Raw genomic sequence first — 20,019 nt, forward strand, 5'->3', positions numbered from 1 at the left:
TCAACGCAATTCACGGGAGAAGTAAGCAACAGAGGATAGGCCGTCAAAATGCACAACCAGAAGCCCTTGTTGATTGACGCTAATATCAATAACACAATGCACTATTCATATCAAAGACATCATACCCGCTCGAAGCGCAGTCGTACAAGAACATTATATCGCCCACCTTCGATGCGCCGAGAAAACTCCGATAAGTGAAGTGCATTCCCCTTGTTAGGTCCAAATGCCTAGGGTTATTTCCGCGAACTCGCCATCTCTCCAAACCGCCCTCTTTGCTGTGTGGTATCATAGGCTTGTAGCACCCGAGCTTGTGATTCGTCCGTCTGCGAGAACGCATATCCACGCTGTTTGCGCATACGCTGCACCTGTCTGACTTTTCGGATCGCCTTTTGAAATTGCTCCATGCTGTTCGCGGGTTAGTCAATCGTGGCTAGTAAATGTCAAGGGAAAAGAAAGCATACCGTGGCCGATAATCTTGGATGTTGTACTTCTGGATCTCTTGGACATGATGGTAGCTCTGCGGGAAGTACATCCTCTTCGCGTACTTCCACGCGAAATCTCTGATGAGACAAAGTGGCGGCAGTACCAATACCATTGCCCAGAAGCGCGGATCAGGAAACAGTCGCTCGATTACGCCAACATATTCGTTAGAGATGTTGACCTTCGGGGCTACAACGGCGTAGATGGGCATCAAGATGAACCACAGCAGCATGGAGCCCGGAATAGCCAGCACAGTGTACTTTGTCCAGATGTTGGTGATGAGAGAGGCTTTGAGAAGGACGGTTGCTAGATTGGCGGTGTAGGCGGCAGTCCCCCAAACCCAATGGCCTGCATTTCGGCCATCCCACTGTGGCCAGTCCCAGAGAATGAATGCTTGAGCGCCAAAGTACAGAATGAGCGAGTGATAGAAGCCGTTTCCAACCCAAGACCAGAAAGAGTGCATCCTGAAGAAGACGCCGGACTGACTGAGGCGGTAGAGTTGCGGATACCTATCCAGAAGCCGTGCGCTCACGAACTGGTCAAAGATACCCAGGACGAAAGGCGGCGCAGCTGTGAAGAACACATTGTAGAACGTCAGTGTCCACGACTCGTAAATAATCTGGCCCGAAAAACCGTTCTGGAAAGAGTACCAAAACTGTGTCATGAACATGGCAATGTTCTTGTAGAAAGAGTACAAGATGACTTTGCTAACACGCTGGTAACTCCAGGCGCCATGGACAAGTAGAAGTTTGCGCAGGTAGCGGAATTGGCCAATCGCAATATCCGCGCTACGAGCTGCCTGCAATCCTTCAACACCACTGATACCAACACCGACGTGAGCGGCCTGGATCATGGAGACGTCGTTTGCGCCGTCACCGATGGCTAAAAGGATAGCCTTGAGGTGACGTTTGACAAGCTTAACGACAAGGGCCTTCTGAAGAGGGGAGACACGACAACAGATGACAGCCTTGCACCTGACAGCCAGGTCCAAGAACTCCTTCTCAAGATCGCGTTCAAGGGCATAGGTGAGGGACTTGCCGTCGATGACTAGAGCGAGGACATCCATCTCCGCTCCACCTTGGCTCTGACTGGTGATTGCCTGGTACTTTTTGCGAATGTTGTCTCGTGTATCTTCTTTGTTCTCTTCATTGATGATGAGCAGACTCATGTCCTCGCTAATCAACTTGCAGCTCATGCCAATATTGATGGCGGTCTCTTGACGATCTCCAGTGAGGACCCAGACCTTGATACCGGCTGATTGCAGAGTAGCGATAGTGTCTGGTACACCCTCTTGCAGTTTGTCTTCGATAGCAGTCGCTCCAAGCAGAGTCATATCATGCTCAATGAGCTCAGCAGCCTTGTCTAACTCCTCTGCACGATTACCGCTAACTGTCGTTTGCGCAGTGTTAAAAATCGTCCACCATTGTTGGAATTCCCTCTCCGAGACCTCTCGCATTGCAAGACACAACGTGCGCAGTCCCTCAGAAGCGTACTCCTCAAGGTGTGTCAGTGTCGTTTCCACATGAGGGTTGTCTTTGCCAAGTCTCTCCAGTATGACGGTGTCGGCACCCTTGGTATAACAGACGATCTTTCCCTCAGGCGTACGGAAGATTGTAGACATCCTCTTCCTAGTGGAGTTGAATTCGCAAACGGCTAAGAGCTCATATTCCAGCTCGCGACCATCTACTTCAATAATGACAGCGCGCGGCTTCCTTGCAACGAACTTGTAGCCGAGAGTCACCGCACCTTCCACCAAAGCACCCTCGTCGGGAGACGCGGCTTGGTACTTGATGGCAGCCTTCTCGCCCTTTCTTTCGGGAATGACTGTGTGACATGTTGCGAGTAAAGTGAGAAACTGGTCAATGATGTACTTGTTGTGGTGCGTTTTACGATTATGCTCGAGCTGCTTGAAGTCATGGATTCCGACTTCGACGCCGTCTTCAAGCGTCGCACGTCTATCCTCGGGTACTTCATCAGCATACTGAATACCAGCAATCGTAGACTGCTTGAACTCCATCATGTTGCATGTCAGAGTACCCGTTTTGTCTGAGAAGATGTATTCAATCTGACCTAGTTCTTCGACCAAGGACGAGGTTCGGCATTTCGCTGGTGTGTCCGTCGGTTCGTAGTAGATATCGAGATCAGAGTCGATGAGACTACCAGTATAGTATTTGACGATTTCGATCGTGACGAAAAGCGAGATGGGTACCAAATTGGAATACAATACCCAATATGTCAAAAGGTCGCGGAAGAATTGTTTAGCGCCGTTGAAGTCCTCGAGCCTAAGATACTCGAGGCTGTCTCTCTCCTTGGATTGTATAATGACATCGCCTATAGAGCTGATGATGCTTAGCACTATGAGAATGACTACAAGCATGAGAATCTGCTTGTTGACCAGTCTCTCCACTGCAGTAGTCTTGATAGGCGTAGCCGTGGCGTTTCTCATCAGCTTCGTTTCGTGTCCGGTAAAGACGACAACACCGTGTATCCAAGGTGTGTTTCGCAGTGTGGCTCCACGCAATAACAGCTGATCGGGAGCCAGTGGCAGTTCCCTTTCTCCGCCACCTGCTGCCATAGTCAAAGTTGCTTCGTACGTGTACAAACTGCTGTTGGGCTGTTCTGATCGTATGCGGCCTCCTAGTCGTGCCAATTCAGCGGGACTGACAAAGTCAGCTGTTTCAGGGATAGCTTGCTTGATCTTGAGATTCGTCTCTCCGTCCAAGTTGGCTGTCTCAATATAGCACAGACCCTCCGGCTCGGAAGATGCGAGTAATACCAGATCGGTTGGGAAGGGTTGTTCGGATTCGACGCGTACGATGTCGCCAACCGCCACATTGACCCATTTTGTATCCGTAAATGTCGAGCCTTTGAGGACTTGGGCCTTTGAGTTGTTAAGGTCAGAGTCGGACTGTTTCCGCCTGTAATCCTCAATATACTCCTTGACGGCTGAGACCAATAGAACTATGCCAAGCGGAACAATTGTAGTGTATCGCGAGGTGGGGGAGATGCCGGGAATCTGTTGCAGGACGGCTGTGAACAAGAAGAAGAGATTGGCGTATTTGGAGAATTGTTCGTAGAGGAATTTTGGAAGGAAGGTGACGACGTTGTATTTCGAGGTGGAGATGTGGTTGTCAACGTATTTGTTCGAGGCGTTCGCAGGCGGATTGTTCAGGTGGATAATTCTGGGTCCCAACGTAGACGGGTCTGGTGTCCCCCTGCCGAAGCCAAACTTGAAGGACCCCATGCCCTTCTTCGTTTTTGAGGACTGGCCATCATCGTGTGCGCTTGCGGTCGTATTTGCGCTGGGTTGCCGTTGATGCGCTGCGTTCTCGGTCAATGGTAGATCCATCTCAGAGTACTCATTCCCCTTCCCAAACATGTTTTTAACCCTTCCAGTCAGGCCACCTCCGAGACTCAGGATACTATTCCTGTTATGCGCCTTCTTGGATGCCCCGCGCTGTATTCCGGGCGAGGGCTGGTCGTACGCCCCTCCGGCAGCGTAGTAACCCTGTGCTGAAGCATCGTCGTCTGCTGGTATATCTGCATCCGAGTATCGTTGGTAGTTGTGCAGATCCGATGTTTGCGAATAGGCTCTGCTATTGTTTGCTCCTCCCAGATAGGGCGTGTTACCTGTTGGTGCGCCAGGCCCGCCCGGCAGGCCTGCCGTCGACCTCCCACCCCCAACAAAGTCATCGTAGGAAACCGAAGGCCGGCCTTGGGGCGCCGCGTCGGAACTGTCTATGTCGTACCGTTGGAGGAGATCATGGTCGTTTGCAGGAGGCGGTGCGCCCGAGTAATATGTGGGCTGATGGTCGTCAAAGTCGATCAGGTTCTCGCTATGAGACGGTCCACCTGGCGGCCTGCTGGCCATAGCGGCCGGATGTGGTGATGGGCGTCTGTCTCCGGAGAGCGCGGTTTCTCTACTCCTTCATGTAAAAGTGGCCAATATTTCGCCTTGTTTGCAATGCGTGGTCGCGTCGCGGACGGATACGGAGGTCTTGCGGAGCTTCGTCGTAAGCCGCCCTGGTTATAGTAACACAGCTTGGCCGGCGTTTCGAGTTTGAGTTTATACGGGATGCGCGCAATGTGTCGTGATCGCGTTTGTATCGTGAAGAAAGCGAGAGTCAACCTTGATCAGCGCCGGGAATGTTCACGGATCTGTTTGCAAGGTTTGGCTGACTGCCTGTCGTTGAAAGATGTAGGCACGGGCCCAAGTGCTGAGGCAGTGCCTACCACGACCCTGGGCGTTTTGCTGCAACCGCGCCCCTGGGGCCTCGTTGTATCGACGAATGATATTGTTTCACCTTAGCCGTTGTCTCAAATTGCACCAAGCTGACATTGACGCGCGATGCTGCAAACTACGCAACTTGCAGTGCCATTACGCGGCGCCACGTTGTGGGGAGAGATTTGGTGGAGACCCTGACGTTGCGCCAAGTCCGCATGCTCATGCTAATCTTCTGCGTGCCGTTGCTCTCGAGTATACTCTTCCTTGGTAAGTACAGCCTGCCAGCTTAACACTGTGTGCTGTTTGACATACAGCATTGCCGCTCTTGTGTTGCATCCGAACGCTCCCTGAGCCTGCTCAGATTGGGCCAAGTACCTGCGATACGGCTTTTAAGGCGGGCATGCTACAATTTCCCACAGCCCGGTTCGTGCTGCGGCTTCTTGCACACATCGAAGATGACCCGATTACCAAAACATGATTGAAATTTGGATGATTTTGGGAAGCCTCGTGAATTTCGGACCGCTCGATGACGATAGCTTGAAAACTGCGGCATCGTCCAAATATTTCCTCTGGTCTCTGACTTGTCCATGATAGCGTCTGAGAAGATTGCTATGACTACCTATTCGCATTGTAAATCCGATGAGGCTGTGGCCTCGTAAAGCCACGCTCGAGGCGGGGTGATCACGCCCAAAATAGCACCTTGTGTTCCCAATCTAAGAAGCGTTGCGCATCGATCCAATGATCATGCAGCTAACCGACTGTGTACTCTGATGTAGTATTCGTCGTACGGAGACTGGACGAAAGATGAAAGATCTCGATTCATCTCACTGTCACAACAAAGCGTAGCCCCAGTAGGTATTCCATCCACCCATGGATATCTCATGACTATGCGCCCAGTAAAGTAATGGCTAACAAGCATTCAGATGCGGGTGTGCTTTACCGAGCAGGCGGATGGTAGGTGTTCCACTAATGAAATTTTTCAAGCGTCCGGCGGAGATTCACCCCACCCCAACCAGCATTTGTCCAAGTCGAAACTACTTCGAGTCTCGTCTTCCAGCTTCCAAGCTGTAAGATCAACTAAAAAGGATATATTATCAATTATTCGGACGTCTTTCATCGAACAACAGCAATAGCCCGGCTAGCTCAATCGGTAGAGCGTGAGACTCTTAGTCTTTCACGGTCTAACAGACACGATTACTCAGTACATCTCAAGGTTGTGGGTTCGACCCCCACGTCGGGCTTGTACGTTCATTCTTTTTGTCGCGGTGTGGTCGCGGTGTGGTCGCGGTGTGGTCGTGGTGTAGGGGTGGTCGTGGTGGTGGCGGTGAAGGATATCTTTTTGGTTCTTAGACGCACTAATATCCCACGACGACCACCACAACATCAACAAAGTGCTGTGCAGAGCAGTCTCTAGTCCACCTACGTTGGGCTTGTACATCCATTTTTTTTGCTCTGGTTTGCTTGGTCGCATGAGCATCCCTTGACGTTAGGATGGTGACGATACTCCCATCCCGATGCTACGTCAACACAAAGACGCGAGGGGCGTGTTGTAGGCCTCACCGATATCTTTTCGCGACTCACACATTATTTCCCGCTAGCCAAGTATAGGATAGGTTGCATAGATGGGTAATGCAAGGCCTTGTCGCAACTGACGGTTGATTTAGCACAGCAAGTCATCCTAGAACTGAATGTCGCAAGTCTGTTAATGTGGAGAAGGATCAACAACAGGGCGATGGATTTCGTTGCCGGTATGGTCGAGTGGGAAAAGGTAAGCAAGCGGTGCCGAGAGTATCAAGCTATACGCTGATATCGTAACTGAAGGTCACAATACTAGCTCCGAGCAGCCTGAGGATGGTCGTTGGCCTCCCTGCATACTCCACATTGGGCTTCGCTGAACTCTATGACGCTCTTTACTAACGTACCTGCGGTACTCTAGACTGTCGGAATACTGTTCAATATTCAGGGTCCACATGGATGTGTGCATTGGCTTTGTTGGAGCGAGTGCTTTGGAGAGGAGAGGGAGAGGTATCGAAGGCGCAAAGGGAAAGGGGATTAGTGATAAGGACCTGGACAGGCAGTGGGCTGGTGGCTCGGCCTGGTAGTAAGACTCGTGCATATCACATGAAGTAAGGGTCAACGACAGCCTATGAGTTGTCTATGGTAATAGGAGAGTGTCCCTGGGTGAGTAGATAGGCAGTAGTAAAGGGTTACTGTAGAACAAAAAAGGTCGTGGATGAGAGCAAAAAGAGAATCATTGAAACGTGGTAGGACATGGTGGAACTTCAACCCGCGTATCTCTTCAAGCGATCTAGTCTAGCGACATATTGAATCCCGAGCGTCTTGCCATACTCTTTTTTCGAGTCCAGACCACATGCCCTCGAAACATGTGCGATGACTAGTCTCAGATTTAGATGACATGTATCAACAGTGGGAGAGCAGTAGCTCGATTAGGTACACATCTAGGTGAGGTACAGGTGAGAAGAGCAAAGCAGGCTCACTTACTGAGTTCTAGCCGCCATGCACATATCCCAGGAAGGACTTAGTCGTCGGCTTTGGATGCCGGAAATCCCCTCCAGACCACGTTTTCAAGCGTGTATGGCTACAAGAGCTGTACATATCTAATCTTTCCACGGATAGATCTTCCTAATCCCCTCGGCGTCCTTCCGAGTAGGTGCAACAGCCCATTTGCTGTACTTCAAGTCATCCTTAGTAGGGTTTCCTGGTGGCGTATAGTCCGGTCCACCATTTTTCCATACGGCGAGCTGCACCCTCAGCTTCTCGTCGTCATCGCGCCAGTAATGCGCATCAGAACCCCAATGCATAAGGGAGTGGGCGTCATATTCGCGGTCCTTATAGGATTGGACCAAATACCACCATTGGCCGTCAACCGGGCCGGCGCGATCGAGGTGGTCGATCTTGTCGTATTGGTCGATGATGCCTGTGAGGTAAGTTATTCGATGTATAGGCAAGTTGAATCGAGTAACGTACTGAAGCCGTAAGTGCCCGCCAGTGTTCCATCGTTGCAGACATCCTCCATCTTGTCTTCACCACGCTGATCGACCAAGATCTTGGCTGCGTCATAACCAGGTAAAGCTTCACAGTTGAATCGGACATAGTGATCACGATCGGGTCGCTGATGCTCATGCCAAAGACCCGCAACATGTCCTGACGTTCTGTAAGCAGATGCACTGAGATTCTTTACTAAGGAATGGCTTACCAAGCTCGTGCGCGATATTAGCAATCCAAGACTTCTCGTCAGGGAATTTGTCCTTGGCCTCAGGATTGAACAAGACTTTATGGCGACCTTCTCGAGGAGAATGAATCGGCCACTCATCTGGAATGTATCCAACAATCGCAGACGCACCCATACCGGGTACAAACCTGGGCAGCTCATTTATGACGACCGTCTGGGCTGGAACGATGGAGTTCCAGACGAGGAAATCCCCGGGATGCTTCTGTTTGTTGTAGCAGTATTGCCACTCCTTGTCCCACCATCCATGTTCTTTGATGATGAGCTGATGCTGGTTCTCCTTGCTTGGTTCGCCAATTTGAGTTTTCCAGAGATCCCAGGCAGCAGTCAGTGTGTCCTTGTACTTTTCACTGATTGCGGGTGTAGCGAAGCAGTAAGTGATGAGACCGTGGGGCTAGGGCTGGCGCGGTCGTCCGGACTATTATTGGTGTTAGTGAGTTGTCAAGAACAAGATGCACATCTATATCATTACCTTGGTGACGACCTCATCCCATCCCATTTGCGTGTTTCCACGTCGGAGATCCAAAAGCAGGTCCTCGGTAGTGTGTGTCTCGTTACTGAGATAATAGAAGTCATTGAGGGGCGGTGGACAAGCAGCTATGAGGGCCGCGAAGGCGAGCAATAGAAAGATCAACAGCTTCATATTGAAGTGTGGGCTTTGCGCGTTGATGGAAGGTGGTTAATTGGAGGAGCCAGAGCAGCAAGGTAAAGGTAGGTGTGTTGACACAAGGTGGCTTAGGAAGAAGAGAAAATGACCATCATATTGTAGGCGCAAAGGTTTGTTCCGAGGCACTTTGAGTGCAAACGCTAGCGGGCCAGGCAGAAAGTGCATGGTGATATCATGTTTAGGAAATCATGGGCCATGAGAGGTGAAGCATTGACTCCTCTTGTGTTATCTGCACATCATAACGGTGACATTATGTCAGTAATATCACGCAGTGTCTAGTAGTTGCAGGGCAATCATACAACCGTGGCACTTCTTTTCTCAAATTTTGAAAAGAAGGTCTGCGCTACCTGCTCGGTGTCAAATAAACCTTCGAGAAGGACGATGCGGCGATACGACAGGCGTTGGCCTTCCACTGGTGCTAGAACAATACCACGAAAGGACCACCGAGGCCCGTGCTTCCATCTTGCGTAAATAGGGACGCAGAACACTTGGTCCATCATGTCGTCCTCGGTATCGTAAAAGATTGAAGCGCCGGCCATAACAGCGAGAGATGTCTTGAGCGCTGGGCTCAGGTCGGGGTATCGAAAGTGCGCTAAACGACGAGCGTTGAGCGGTTCGCCTATAGTTCTTTCAACAACAGTCCGTACGACTGTCCAGTGGCCTCTCAGCTCGATCTGTCCACCAGTAACTTCACCAGTATCTATATCATCCGTGTAACGCGTTGCGGCTGTGCACTCTAAATCACTAACGTACCATGGAGTAGCTTCCAAACGTAACAAGTTCAAAATCAAACTACTGACTCCACTGCAGAGCACGCAGTTCTGTTTGATTGACTGCACCAGAGAGTCATGTGTTTGGCGATGACCGAACACATATCTTTCAATGTCAAGCATGGCGCGAGTAGAACTGTGAGCTCGTGGCGGCGCAACTCGAAGGCGAGGCGTGATTGTGGGATCGTTCGTCCCCTCCAAACTGCGCTTACAGACATTACACAGCATCTTGGAAGTTGTTGTGATGAGCGTGGAATGAGCTGCGATAGAAGAGATTGGTGTAGTGGATTTGAGGTATGTTTGTTGGGCTCCCGGCTCGCCGCCAGATTCCTGCAAACCACAGGTAATGCTTCATATGAGACATATATGTAGGTGACATGACGCAAGCGGAGGATGGTACATTGACGAGCTTGGTTGTGTGGCACAGCAACAGGAAGGAGCTAACATGGACGTGATGGTCCAGGGTACCTGTGCGGGGTCGCGCACGCTCTCAGGCACGCAGCGCGCCTCCCGTCTATACTTCCTCACTTGAAGTCTTCTCTAGGACTTAAGCTACAAAATTTTTCACCAACATGATGAACAACCCTTATAATGCGATGCTGAACGCATTGTTAATGTCATGTGGACAGAGTGCGCTGTGATACCCCTGTCCGTATCGCCGGTCCCTGCCGCGGAACTGATCTTATGCTTGATGGCCCCGACGAACATAACTTCACATACTACATTCACCTTGTCATGTTTGAGAAATCTGCTTGAACACTCGTAGCGTAGCTCAACGGACCGCTGATGTCACATCTGGGTCTTCCCATGCGACATGGAAACGTCGTAGCTAGAGGCGCAGCTTCCACCCATTTCATTATGACGACACCATGCGCGTCGCGTTCTAAGACGACGTGATATGACCCAACCTGTCGCCTGGGTGGAAACATCAGCTTACCTTGTAGAAATTAAATACACAGAAGAAGAAGAAGAACAACAAACGCCCAGCTAACACTTCATCATCATGGACACAATTAAGAAAGCTATCGGCAGCGCGTTCGACCCCAACACAGACATCCCCGACCTCAGTGGGAAGGTAAATGATCTTCTTCCCTCTGCATGCTCAACTTACTGACTACTACGATAGGTCTATGTTGTTACTGGCGGCTCTGCCGGAATCGGATACGGTATCGTCGCTCACCTCCTTCAGCACAACCCCGCGAAGATTTACCTGCTCTCGAACAAAGAAGACCACGCCGACGAAGCCCAAGAAGCGCTCAAGGAATGGGGGGACGTAAGCAAAGTCGAGTGGCGCAAGTGCAACCTCGAAGACCTCAAGCAGGTCGACGAAGTAGCCAAGTCGCTCGCAAAGGAGCTGGATAGGCTCGATGCTTTGGTCTGCAATGCTGGTTTAGGTGTTGGCGTATACAACGAGACGCGCGATGGTCTGGACAGCCACATGCAGGTCAACGTCTTCTCACAGGCTCATCTTACGCTCACGCTCTTGCCTATACTGCAGAAGACGCCTGATTCTCGCATCGTGCACCAATCGTCTGATCTACACAGGGGCGCTGACTCAAGCATGAAGTTTGAATCAATCCAGGAGATGAACCAAGACATTGGCGCAACGAAGCTCTACAACCGCACCAAGCTAGCGCAGATCCTCTTCCTTCGCGAACTGTACTTTCGTATCAAGGCCGGCGAGTTCGGCCAAGTTACAGAGAGCAACGGCTTACCTTGGATCAATGCGACACACCCCGGTGGCGTGTCAACGGATCAGCAAGACCAGGCAGTCGAGGCTTATGGTACCATGGGAAAGGTTGGAGTCATGGCTGTGCGGCCGTTCATGAAGGACCCTGTAGCTGAGGGATGTCGCCCGGCCTTGTTTGCTACAGCGTCTCCGGATATTGTGAAGGACAAGATCCAAGTAAGTAGAGACACCTCGTCCCTCCCGTCAAGAATCTCGAGCTGACTTCCGGCAGAACTCGTATATCGTTCCTGATAAGAAGGTCCAAGAAGCGTCCAAGCAGGCTAGGGATGAGAAGTTGCAAAGAAACTTGTGGAGGTTGACCAAGGAAGTCCTAGAATCGAAGATTGGTAGCTTGCCGTACGAGATGAGAACTGAGGTTGTCAACACTGCTTAGACTACGGGTAAATGACGGTCCAATTGCGGATGAAAACCGATCGAACACAATTCAGATTTTCGTAGACGCGCTTCACGTTTCTTTCGCCTGTGACTCTTCCGTGAACGATTCGACATACTCTACTTGCTGGCAAAGGGGCGGAGTTAAGCGCGACTCTGCGCCATCTGCATGCATCATTCCCTATCTAGCGTACGGCTTCCCTAGAGAGCAATATCAGATCGCACAAAGAAGCGTATGTAGCGTCTAGATCAAGACTCACTACCAGCTATCACCATCTCGGCTGTCGTAAATGTTAGTATGTACTTTGTAGGGCGCGTTATCGTACCCCGCCAACGTCATAGTACCAAGTGGGGTCCCAAGAGCCCTCTGGGCAGCGACAACCGTACAGTCATGAAGGGACATATAATAATCGCCGGTATTGCTCTCAGTTCGCTCATCAATACTAAGCTCAAACAGATCAGATTTCTTACACCTTTATACATATCTATCACTTTTATCACGACACACAACAGGCCACCACCATGTCCAAGCTTACCGATTTCAAGCTCCTGTCTTTCGACGTATACGGTACGCTGATAGACTGGGAGGCCGGCGCTCTCACCGCTCTACGACCACATCTCAAGAAATCCGGCCAAGAGAGCATGGATCGCAAGCACATTATGCAGGTCATGCACAAGATCGAGGCAAGGGTCGAAAGAGAACACGGTCATCTCAAGTACTCCGAAGTGCTCACTATGGTACTCCCTGAGATGTGTGAGCAACTGGGTTTGGAGAAGCCTAGTGAAGAGGAGAGTAGGAAGTTTGGAGCGAGTGTTGGGCACTGGCCTGGCTTTTCTGATATACCCTCTGCTTTGGAGAGGCTGTCCAAGTACTTCAAGCTTGTCGTTCTTTCGAACGTCGACCATGAATCGTTCAAGCTTGGAAATGCGAATGGGCTCAAGGGATACAAGTTCGATGCGGTCTACACCGCCCAGGACATCGGGTCTTACAAGCCTGACTTGAAAAACTTTGAATACATGTTGGCAAAAGTGAAGGAGCAATTTGGCGTCGAGAAGCATGAGGTCCTGCAGACGGCGCAATCTCAATACCACGACCATCACCCAGCAAAGGATATGGGAATCAAGAGTTCTTGGATCTACAGGCCGGGCGCGGTTATGGGGAATCGTGATGATCCAGTATACAACTGGAAGTTCGATACATTGGCGGATATGGCAGATGCCGTGGAGAAGGAGGCGGCAGAGCAGGGAAAGTAGGCCTGGGTGGGATATTGTGTGGATATGTACCTTAATGCTTGGGCGAGAGAAACGCTAGCAATACACCAACATTTGTTCTGCGCTCAACAAGCAAGGCCCAAGTCGCACAGCATGACTTAGCGCTGATTACTTTTCGGTGCCAGAACATTGACCGGTCCAGGCCTATGCTTGGATCATGCTGCGTTAGCTTGTGGGGTGCAGAAGATGGCTTCTACTTCTCCGGACGCCACCAATTCTCACCCCTCACCAAAATTGGAACTTCGCTATCAACTTAAATCGCTTTTTCTCCTCGTTGAATACCGGCGATCACATCCGATGCTGGAATGAGGAATGAGCTTTTTCGTGATGCAATACTTGGTTTAAGCCAAGCACTGAACTAACATAGTACCTTGTAATGTTCTATTGATTCATGGATACGTCCGGTAGGCGGGAGATGAAAGAAAAACTGCTTCTTTGGACCTGTCGTGAAGCGGCTTGGAGAAGGAAGGGTAAGCTTTATACGGGTAAGCTTCGGAGGTAATTCATCGTGCAAGTTCACGGAATGGCTTTAAACATCCTTGCACGACCGATATCTTGACTCGGTAGTGTCTCGGCAACGTCATTATTCGCCAGCCACGTGCCTTATCCTACCTTCAACACCAACATTGTCCCCATCACGACCTCGAACTAGCGCGAACAAGAGTAAGCGCATGACGAGATTATCCGTTGGAATAGTTACATCGCTTCAGTATCCCCGCAGTCACTCCGCTCTCCGCTGCCGCTAGCGCCTACCGGCACCCATGGCGGACCGACTCCCTGCACCGCCATCGGCAGAAGCCCGGGAGCAAGAAAATACTATGAAAGCAACCCATTTCTCCTCACGATGGCTGAAGAGGAGGTTAGCCATCATCATGATTTTCTCCGGTAGCACTGTCCTGCTGTTTTGGTACTTTGGCGCTTTTACCTATGCCAGACCATATCAGCCTGGCACGCCACAACGACCAAGTCCTCCGGACCATGAGACGCCAGATGGATCCCTTCTTGTCAGCTTGCCGGATTACGGATCGTTCCAGGGCACCCAGCTGCTCATGAACTTGAGGAAGACGGAGACCTTCAGCCGGCCGGTGGATGCATGGATGAATGTGGAGTATTCCACCCAGCCAGTTGGGCAGGGGAGGTTCATGCCGGTAACATGGCCTGAACCATTTGATGGTGTGAAGGATGCGACATCCACTGGGCCGGCATGTTTCCAGAACATGTATAGTTCGCTCGGACAGTCGGAAGCTTGTCTTACCATCAACGTATACCGACCCTCAGGTATTCCTATGGACCAGAAACTGCCGTCTATGGTCTTCTTGCATGGAGGCTCGTTTGTATCGGGCTCTCACCGCAGTTTCGATGGAGCACTGTTTGTGGAAAAGAGCACGGAACCCCTCATGGTCGTTACTGTACAGTATCGATTGGGTGCGCTTGGCAGCTTGCCTGCTAAGTTTATGGAAGAGGAGGGTCTTTTGAACTTGGGCATCCGCGACCAGAAGATGGCATTGGAGTTCTTGCAGAAGTACATCAGCGAATTTGGAGGCGACAAAGACCAGGTCACGCTTGGTGGCCAAAGTGCTGGCGGTCATTCGGTCGGCATCCACCTATTCCACAACTACGCCGAGGATGTCGGAAAGCCTTTGTTCAGCAAGGTCATCATGTCCTCCGGCTCACCAACCGCGCGTGCCTTCCCAGGTGTTGACTATCCCATCTACCAACGCCAAGTCGCAGATATCATGGACTACTTGAATTGTCCTGCGTCGCCCAGCTCTGCCGCCCTGGAGTGCCTTCGTGCCGCGGAAGCCGATGACATCCAGTTCATGTCTTCTTCGCTATACAATGCTCACAACTACAACATTACTTGGCCATGGCAACCCGTCTCTCCTGGCCCCCTGATCGAGAAGCGCGGCTCAACCTCAGGCGAAGACGGCACCTTCTTCAACATCCCAATGCTGATTTCCTCCACCACCGATGAAGGCAAAGCCTTCGCCCCGCAAGACCTACGTACCAACACCGATTACCTCAACTTCTGGAAGACCCTCGTTCCAGGCCTAACATCTGACGATCTTTCCGATCTTCAGACCCTATACCCAGATGTAAAGCCAGAGGCTGGCACACTCGGTTATGTTTCGGACCAGTTCGAGCGAGTATCTGAAGCCTATGGAGATTACTCCTATATATGTCCGGTGCAAGACACTGCGTCGGCTCTCTCCTCCACCTCTGCTCCAGTCTACAAAGCGCGCTTCAATACACCAAACTGGGCGCCAACGTACTTGGGTGTGCCACACGCCAGTGACTCTTCCTACTTTAACGGTCAGGCAAACACACAATACCCCGAGATTGCAGACATGTACAGCGCTTATTGGGCGAGTTTTATTGTCAGTGGAGATCCGAACACCTATGCCTTGGCAGGCAGTGCAACGTGGGAGCAGTACGAGGGAACTGGAAGCAGACAGCTAGTCGTCAACCCCCCGACCCTGGGTGGCACAATGATGGAGGATGAGGCTACGGCTATTAGGATGGAGCAGTGTGCCTGGTGGAGAGATCCGGAGAGGGCAGCGAGACTGAACAAGTGAGCTCGAAACAAGTACAAAGCAATGCATGCAAAAGAGTGAGTAGGTAATCGATCGATGGTGGATGATAGATGATAGATCCCGTCATGTTGAGGAGAGGCCATCCTTCTTGTAGTCCTGATGGTTGAGCATCGGATAGAAACGCACCAGGGAACCCTGTGCACCGGCACATTATGAGTTACCACTACTGTCTGCATTACATCGTCTAGAACACAACGGGACTCTTCCACTTTGAGTGAATCAAATTGTTACTCACACGTGAGGGCGCTATAGTCAGCCTACCCTCTAGGGTCAATGCTCGGGCATCTCCAGGATATGTTTAGATGTACCTGATTACAACGACTGTACCTCGGTACCTAGGTAGACATGGGCTGCACACGGTAAGACCCCGATCAGATGCTGTTTCGACAGGGCAAACCTGAGGAACGCCAAGATGGGAACTTTGCAGTAAGAAAGAAGTGACAGCTTCTTTATGCGATGAACTGAGGAGGTGAAGGGAATAGAGCAACTGTTACTTGGGAGGCTAAGCTAGAGGCCGGTGCGTTCTCATTGGTTGAGCTAAATACAGTCACAAGCAGGGGTACTGTGACGAGCACATCTTCGCGCATACCTGTAACACTTTGCTAACAAAGTCATAGGTCCGGATAATAGACAGGGCTTTGAATGAACGCAGCCTCGCGTGAGCTGCCGCCTTGCACGATATCCTTCAAGGCAGGCAGGATATTGACCGGTGAGAATTTCTAGCCCCCAATTCCTGGGCGCCTTGCGCATTGACATTTGCAGCCTCTGGCAATGATCATCCATACATTGCAATACTCTCCGATGATGACAGGTTGGTTGGTTATGCAAGATGTGGCAGAGACAGAGATGATAGGATCCGAAGCTTGATCCACGTCTGAACATATCGTGTTGTAGCAATAGTATGTACAACGACATGTCGTTTCGTTAATCACGACCACCAGTATGAGTCACAGACCCGTACCCAAGTTTTACCGGCAAGAAGAGATACGATGGCAGTCTAACTTCAACATGACCTACACGTCCAAACTTGGCAGGTCCCCTCCGACATCCCCAGGCAACCACACCGTATCCGAAGATCCCTTCACCACAGCGGGATTAGCCCCCATCAAATCAGTAGTATATCGCGAGAATCGTAAGGCTGCGCCAACGATGTGTCTGCCTTGGACGCCGCACGACAAGATGAAACTGCTGTTGCCAGACGTGAAGGCGGCACAGACGAGCAAAGCCAATAGCAAATGACGTGCAAACGAGCGCGCACAACCGTAAATAGTGAGGTGATACCCGTCGCGCTTGCTCTTTTCAATCTTTACCTTTGACCTCCATTCATACGTGTTGGAAAAAAAATCTCCCACGATCACACTCATACCACCACTGTTGTCGAGACGAATCGACGTCCATCCATACCCATACGCGCACGACTCGTTGTACAGACCAATAACATGGCGATCGCAAACCCACTTCTCAACTTCGTCGTTCGCGGCTTCCAAGCTCTTTTCGGCATCGTTGTACTCGGAATATCAGTCTCTTTGATACGCGGTCATCACATCGGTAGTCTCCCGGCCAGTCTAGGCTTCTCAGCTGTTGTGGGCGGTGTCACAATCTTGGGAGCGGCTCTTGGTGTCGCAGCTCTGTTCTTGAGCTTTCTTGATGGCATGGTAGGCTTGATCATCGATGCCGTGGTTGCTCTCATCAACGCGGCGGGTGGAATCGTAAGTGCCAGCTTGGGCCGTCACGGGCTTCTTCGACCTCGTAATTGAATGTTTCGGCTAATAAAGATGCAGGTACTCGCTATCAAGATCTCCGGCGTGGACTGCAATGGTGACATAGATTACCGTAGTGCGGCCAAGATCATAAACAACGACATCTTCAACGGCGGCTGCACTAAAGATGGGTGCTGGTATTGGTTCACCGACCCTAACGCCATGACATCAAGATGCAGGTCTACCCAAGCCGACTGCGTCTTCATGTTTCTTACCGTCCTCGTCCTCGCGGTGTCTGCCATGCTGGCTTTCTTGCGGATGAAAAAGGGCTACTAAATTCCCAGTCGCACAAGGGTAAATATCTCCAAATCAACGTAGAGATGATGATTTGGCTAATTGTACACAGTGATGTTAAGGCATCTCCGCTGTAATCTGATTATTTCGCAGCCAAGCTTGCTTTGCGCATGTCTCTAGAGAACTTCACGACGGTCCTTTTCTTGTATCACGATACCCATCTTCGTTAAAATGATTTCGTCCTTTTTGAAATAGGCTTCGATTCAATCACTCACTAGACGCATCAACTACTTTCTTGACTCTCCTTCTCATGCACAGCCGCACTGATTCCCACGTCAACGTCGTGCACGTCCAGCCTCTGGGTATTCCCTCCAGTCAGCCTCATTAACTATAACGTTCTGTTCGAGAGGAGCATCGCTGGTCTAGACTGGGCAGGACTGTTATAGGAATTAGCTATGCTTTGACTCTCAAAGTTGCTTTAATCGCCTTACGCTGCCGCAAGCTCCACAGGTCTTGGCATCGCCGCTGATACCGGCGCCGCACTTTGGGCAGTCGCTGTGGAAATTGACGAGGATGGTTGTGGACTGCATTTCGACTGTTGACTGTCGGTATTGTTGATGTTTGGAGTAGAATGAAATGTTCGTGATATCGTGGGATGCGCTGATAGCTGGTTAAAGTTGGAGGGGCTAAGTGGGGTTGATATACGAAGCTCAGGTAGCTACAGGCAGCTACGACAAGCCTAGGCAGCTAGTGCATAAGCAGTCAGATGACTGGCACGCGGTAAGTGCGGTGGGTTCTGCGATTGGAGGCAAGCGGAAAGCGTGGGATAAGTGTAACGTAGACGTGCGGGGCCAAGGATTGAGGACCTTGTCCGATAGGAAGGTGAGAGACACGAGGCGAAAAGAACGACCGAGCAGAAAGACAGGACAGGCGTCTGATTACCTATAGACCCTTACCTAACGTGGCAGATGACTTGTCCGTTGATAACGGCGAACCAGCCGTCTTCCTTCTTCTCCATCTCTCTCCACGTCGCTGCGATGTCTTCCAGATCCTGCTCCGTCGCATATCCGCTATCTAGAGCTCTTTGTTTGTAGTCGCTCTTAACGGTCCTGTCAGCCCAGAGTCCGCACCAGAACTCCCTCTCCTCTGGTGTACTAAACGTCCAGGCAGCCACACTAGCCTCGATATCGCTTCTTGGGAAGCCAGCCTGCATGGCTATCGCATGCAGGTACTTGCCCATGTTCGGATGTGCTTTTAGCCCAAACGCGATCTTGATGTACAGATCCTTCCACTTTTGCATCCCAGGATGCTCTGGGTACCAGTCCATGGCACTGTAGTTGCAATCTCGAACTGCAACGGCGCCGCCTGACTTGGTTAATCGCTTCATCTCCTTCATGGCACCTAGCGGATCTTGCAGATGCTGTAGCACTTGATGCGCATGTACAATATCGAAGCTAGCCTCTTCTATACCATCGAGCTTGTCCCATTCAAAGATATCTCCGGCCTCAAATCGTATGTTTGTGACGCCCTTTTCTTCTGCGTGTTTTCGTGCCTTCTCGATGACTTCGGCGGACGGATCGATGGCATAGACGAAGCCTTGTGGGACGCGAAGGGCGAGGTCGACGCTAATGGTACCTGGCCCGCAACCCACATCGAGTATCTTGAGCGAAGGGTTGTTGAGGTAAGGGAGGAGGTGAGGACAGGAGTTCTCAACAGTGCGCCAGCTATGAGAGCGGAGGACGGATGCGTGATGGCCGTGGAGATATGGTCCAGACATTGTTGGGAATCGACGTGATTGTATGTAGACTATGGTTGCTAGGTAAATGAGGATGTCATGAACAAATCCAGCAACTGAGAGCAAGCGTGTTGCTATATGTCCACTCGTGGTTGCAGCCTAGGCTAGTTGCGGAGTTAGTCGGACGTAACAGTCGCTTTGTAGCTTCGGAAATAGCATTTAGCCCATTCTTTAATGCAGCGAGATCGCTGTCGAATTATTTAGAAACTCGTGCTGTTCAGCGACATGCGACAGTTGAGATGTGATAGCTGATGACAAGATGGTTGGGGCAGCCCCAGCTTCAAGTCCGAGCATCGGCCATCTCGGTACCATCGCTTAGTCATACATTTGTCCACCCGGTCGCCTTGCGTCCATTGTACACTTCAAATTTATCAGGAAGGAAAGTGGTGTTGGCAGACGAGATATGAGACTACGAGTGTATTGTCTTTTTACTAGATTTTCACTTCGCAGTGGAACTGTTCAAAGGTTTGTAAATGACCAGATAGCCACCGCCTGCAAGCTTACATTCGTGATGACATAGGGCTGAAATAGACGCAGCATTGGTTTCCAATTGATCTAGATCGGCATATTTCGCGGAGTGTCTGGCGAGCTTATTTGCCTTGGCTATTGATGAGTACTGGTGGATTGAAGTCGTTACGATGAAAGCAGTCTCGCGTTAACCAAGCCCGACGGCTCCTCCCGAACCATCCTGACTGGCCCGGTCTGTTCCACGTTGTTCCTTACACAACCAACTTCCTGTTCGAAACCCCTTAGACTCAACTCTCATGTGCTCGCCATGACGAGAGGATACTCGTCTCACAGCATAATTAACACCATCGTCCACCGATAAGCCATCCCTGGTCGCCACCCC

At 50.9% G+C, this 20,019-nt stretch overlaps 7 protein-coding genes across 7 annotated transcripts; 4 read left to right on the forward strand and 3 right to left on the reverse strand.

Moving 5' to 3' along the window:
* Positions 1 to 233: 233 nt before the first annotated feature.
* On the reverse strand, positions 234 to 4,351 carry ALTATR162_LOCUS9105 (uncharacterized protein; the record flags this gene model as incomplete). The annotated part of the gene is made up of 2 exons (XM_043316738.1): positions 234 to 405; positions 462 to 4,351. 2 exons carry the CDS (start codon positions 4,349 to 4,351, stop codon positions 234 to 236), a joined length of 4,062 nt encoding a protein of 1,353 aa, XP_043172673.1.
* A 2,972-nt stretch (positions 4,352 to 7,323) lies between these two features.
* ALTATR162_LOCUS9106 (uncharacterized protein) lies at positions 7,324 to 8,598 on the reverse strand (the record flags this gene model as incomplete). Its single annotated transcript, XM_043316739.1, has 4 exons — positions 7,324 to 7,643; positions 7,694 to 7,870; positions 7,923 to 8,349; positions 8,428 to 8,598. The coding sequence occupies 4 exons, from the start codon at positions 8,596 to 8,598 to the stop codon at positions 7,324 to 7,326; spliced, it is 1,095 nt and encodes a 364-aa protein (XP_043172674.1).
* Positions 8,599 to 10,395: 1,797 nt separating this feature from the next.
* On the forward strand, positions 10,396 to 11,515 carry ALTATR162_LOCUS9107 (uncharacterized protein; the record flags this gene model as incomplete). Its single annotated transcript, XM_043316740.1, has 3 exons — positions 10,396 to 10,467; positions 10,519 to 11,298; positions 11,354 to 11,515. The coding sequence occupies 3 exons, from the start codon at positions 10,396 to 10,398 to the stop codon at positions 11,513 to 11,515; spliced, it is 1,014 nt and encodes a 337-aa protein (XP_043172675.1).
* Positions 11,516 to 12,036: 521 nt separating this feature from the next.
* Positions 12,037 to 12,768, forward strand: ALTATR162_LOCUS9108 (uncharacterized protein; the record flags this gene model as incomplete). The annotated part of the gene is made up of 1 exon (XM_043316741.1): positions 12,037 to 12,768. One exon carries the CDS (start codon positions 12,037 to 12,039, stop codon positions 12,766 to 12,768), a length of 732 nt encoding a protein of 243 aa, XP_043172676.1.
* Positions 12,769 to 13,547: 779 nt separating this feature from the next.
* On the forward strand, positions 13,548 to 15,362 carry ALTATR162_LOCUS9109 (uncharacterized protein; the record flags this gene model as incomplete). The annotated part of the gene is made up of 1 exon (XM_043316742.1): positions 13,548 to 15,362. One exon carries the CDS (start codon positions 13,548 to 13,550, stop codon positions 15,360 to 15,362), a length of 1,815 nt encoding a protein of 604 aa, XP_043172677.1.
* Positions 15,363 to 16,819: 1,457 nt separating this feature from the next.
* ALTATR162_LOCUS9110 (uncharacterized protein) lies at positions 16,820 to 17,416 on the forward strand (the record flags this gene model as incomplete). Its single annotated transcript, XM_043316743.1, has 2 exons — positions 16,820 to 17,089; positions 17,162 to 17,416. The coding sequence occupies 2 exons, from the start codon at positions 16,820 to 16,822 to the stop codon at positions 17,414 to 17,416; spliced, it is 525 nt and encodes a 174-aa protein (XP_043172678.1).
* Positions 17,417 to 18,326: 910 nt separating this feature from the next.
* Positions 18,327 to 19,151, reverse strand: ALTATR162_LOCUS9111 (uncharacterized protein; the record flags this gene model as incomplete). The annotated part of the gene is made up of 1 exon (XM_043316744.1): positions 18,327 to 19,151. The coding sequence occupies one exon, from the start codon at positions 19,149 to 19,151 to the stop codon at positions 18,327 to 18,329; it is 825 nt and encodes a 274-aa protein (XP_043172679.1).
* Between the last annotated feature and the right edge of the window lie 868 nt (positions 19,152 to 20,019).

The sequence above is a fragment of the Alternaria atra genome (genome assembly GCF_907166805.1).
Source record: "Alternaria atra isolate CS162 genome assembly, contig: 29, whole genome shotgun sequence".
Classification (NCBI taxonomy): domain Eukaryota; kingdom Fungi; phylum Ascomycota; class Dothideomycetes; order Pleosporales; family Pleosporaceae; genus Alternaria; species Alternaria atra.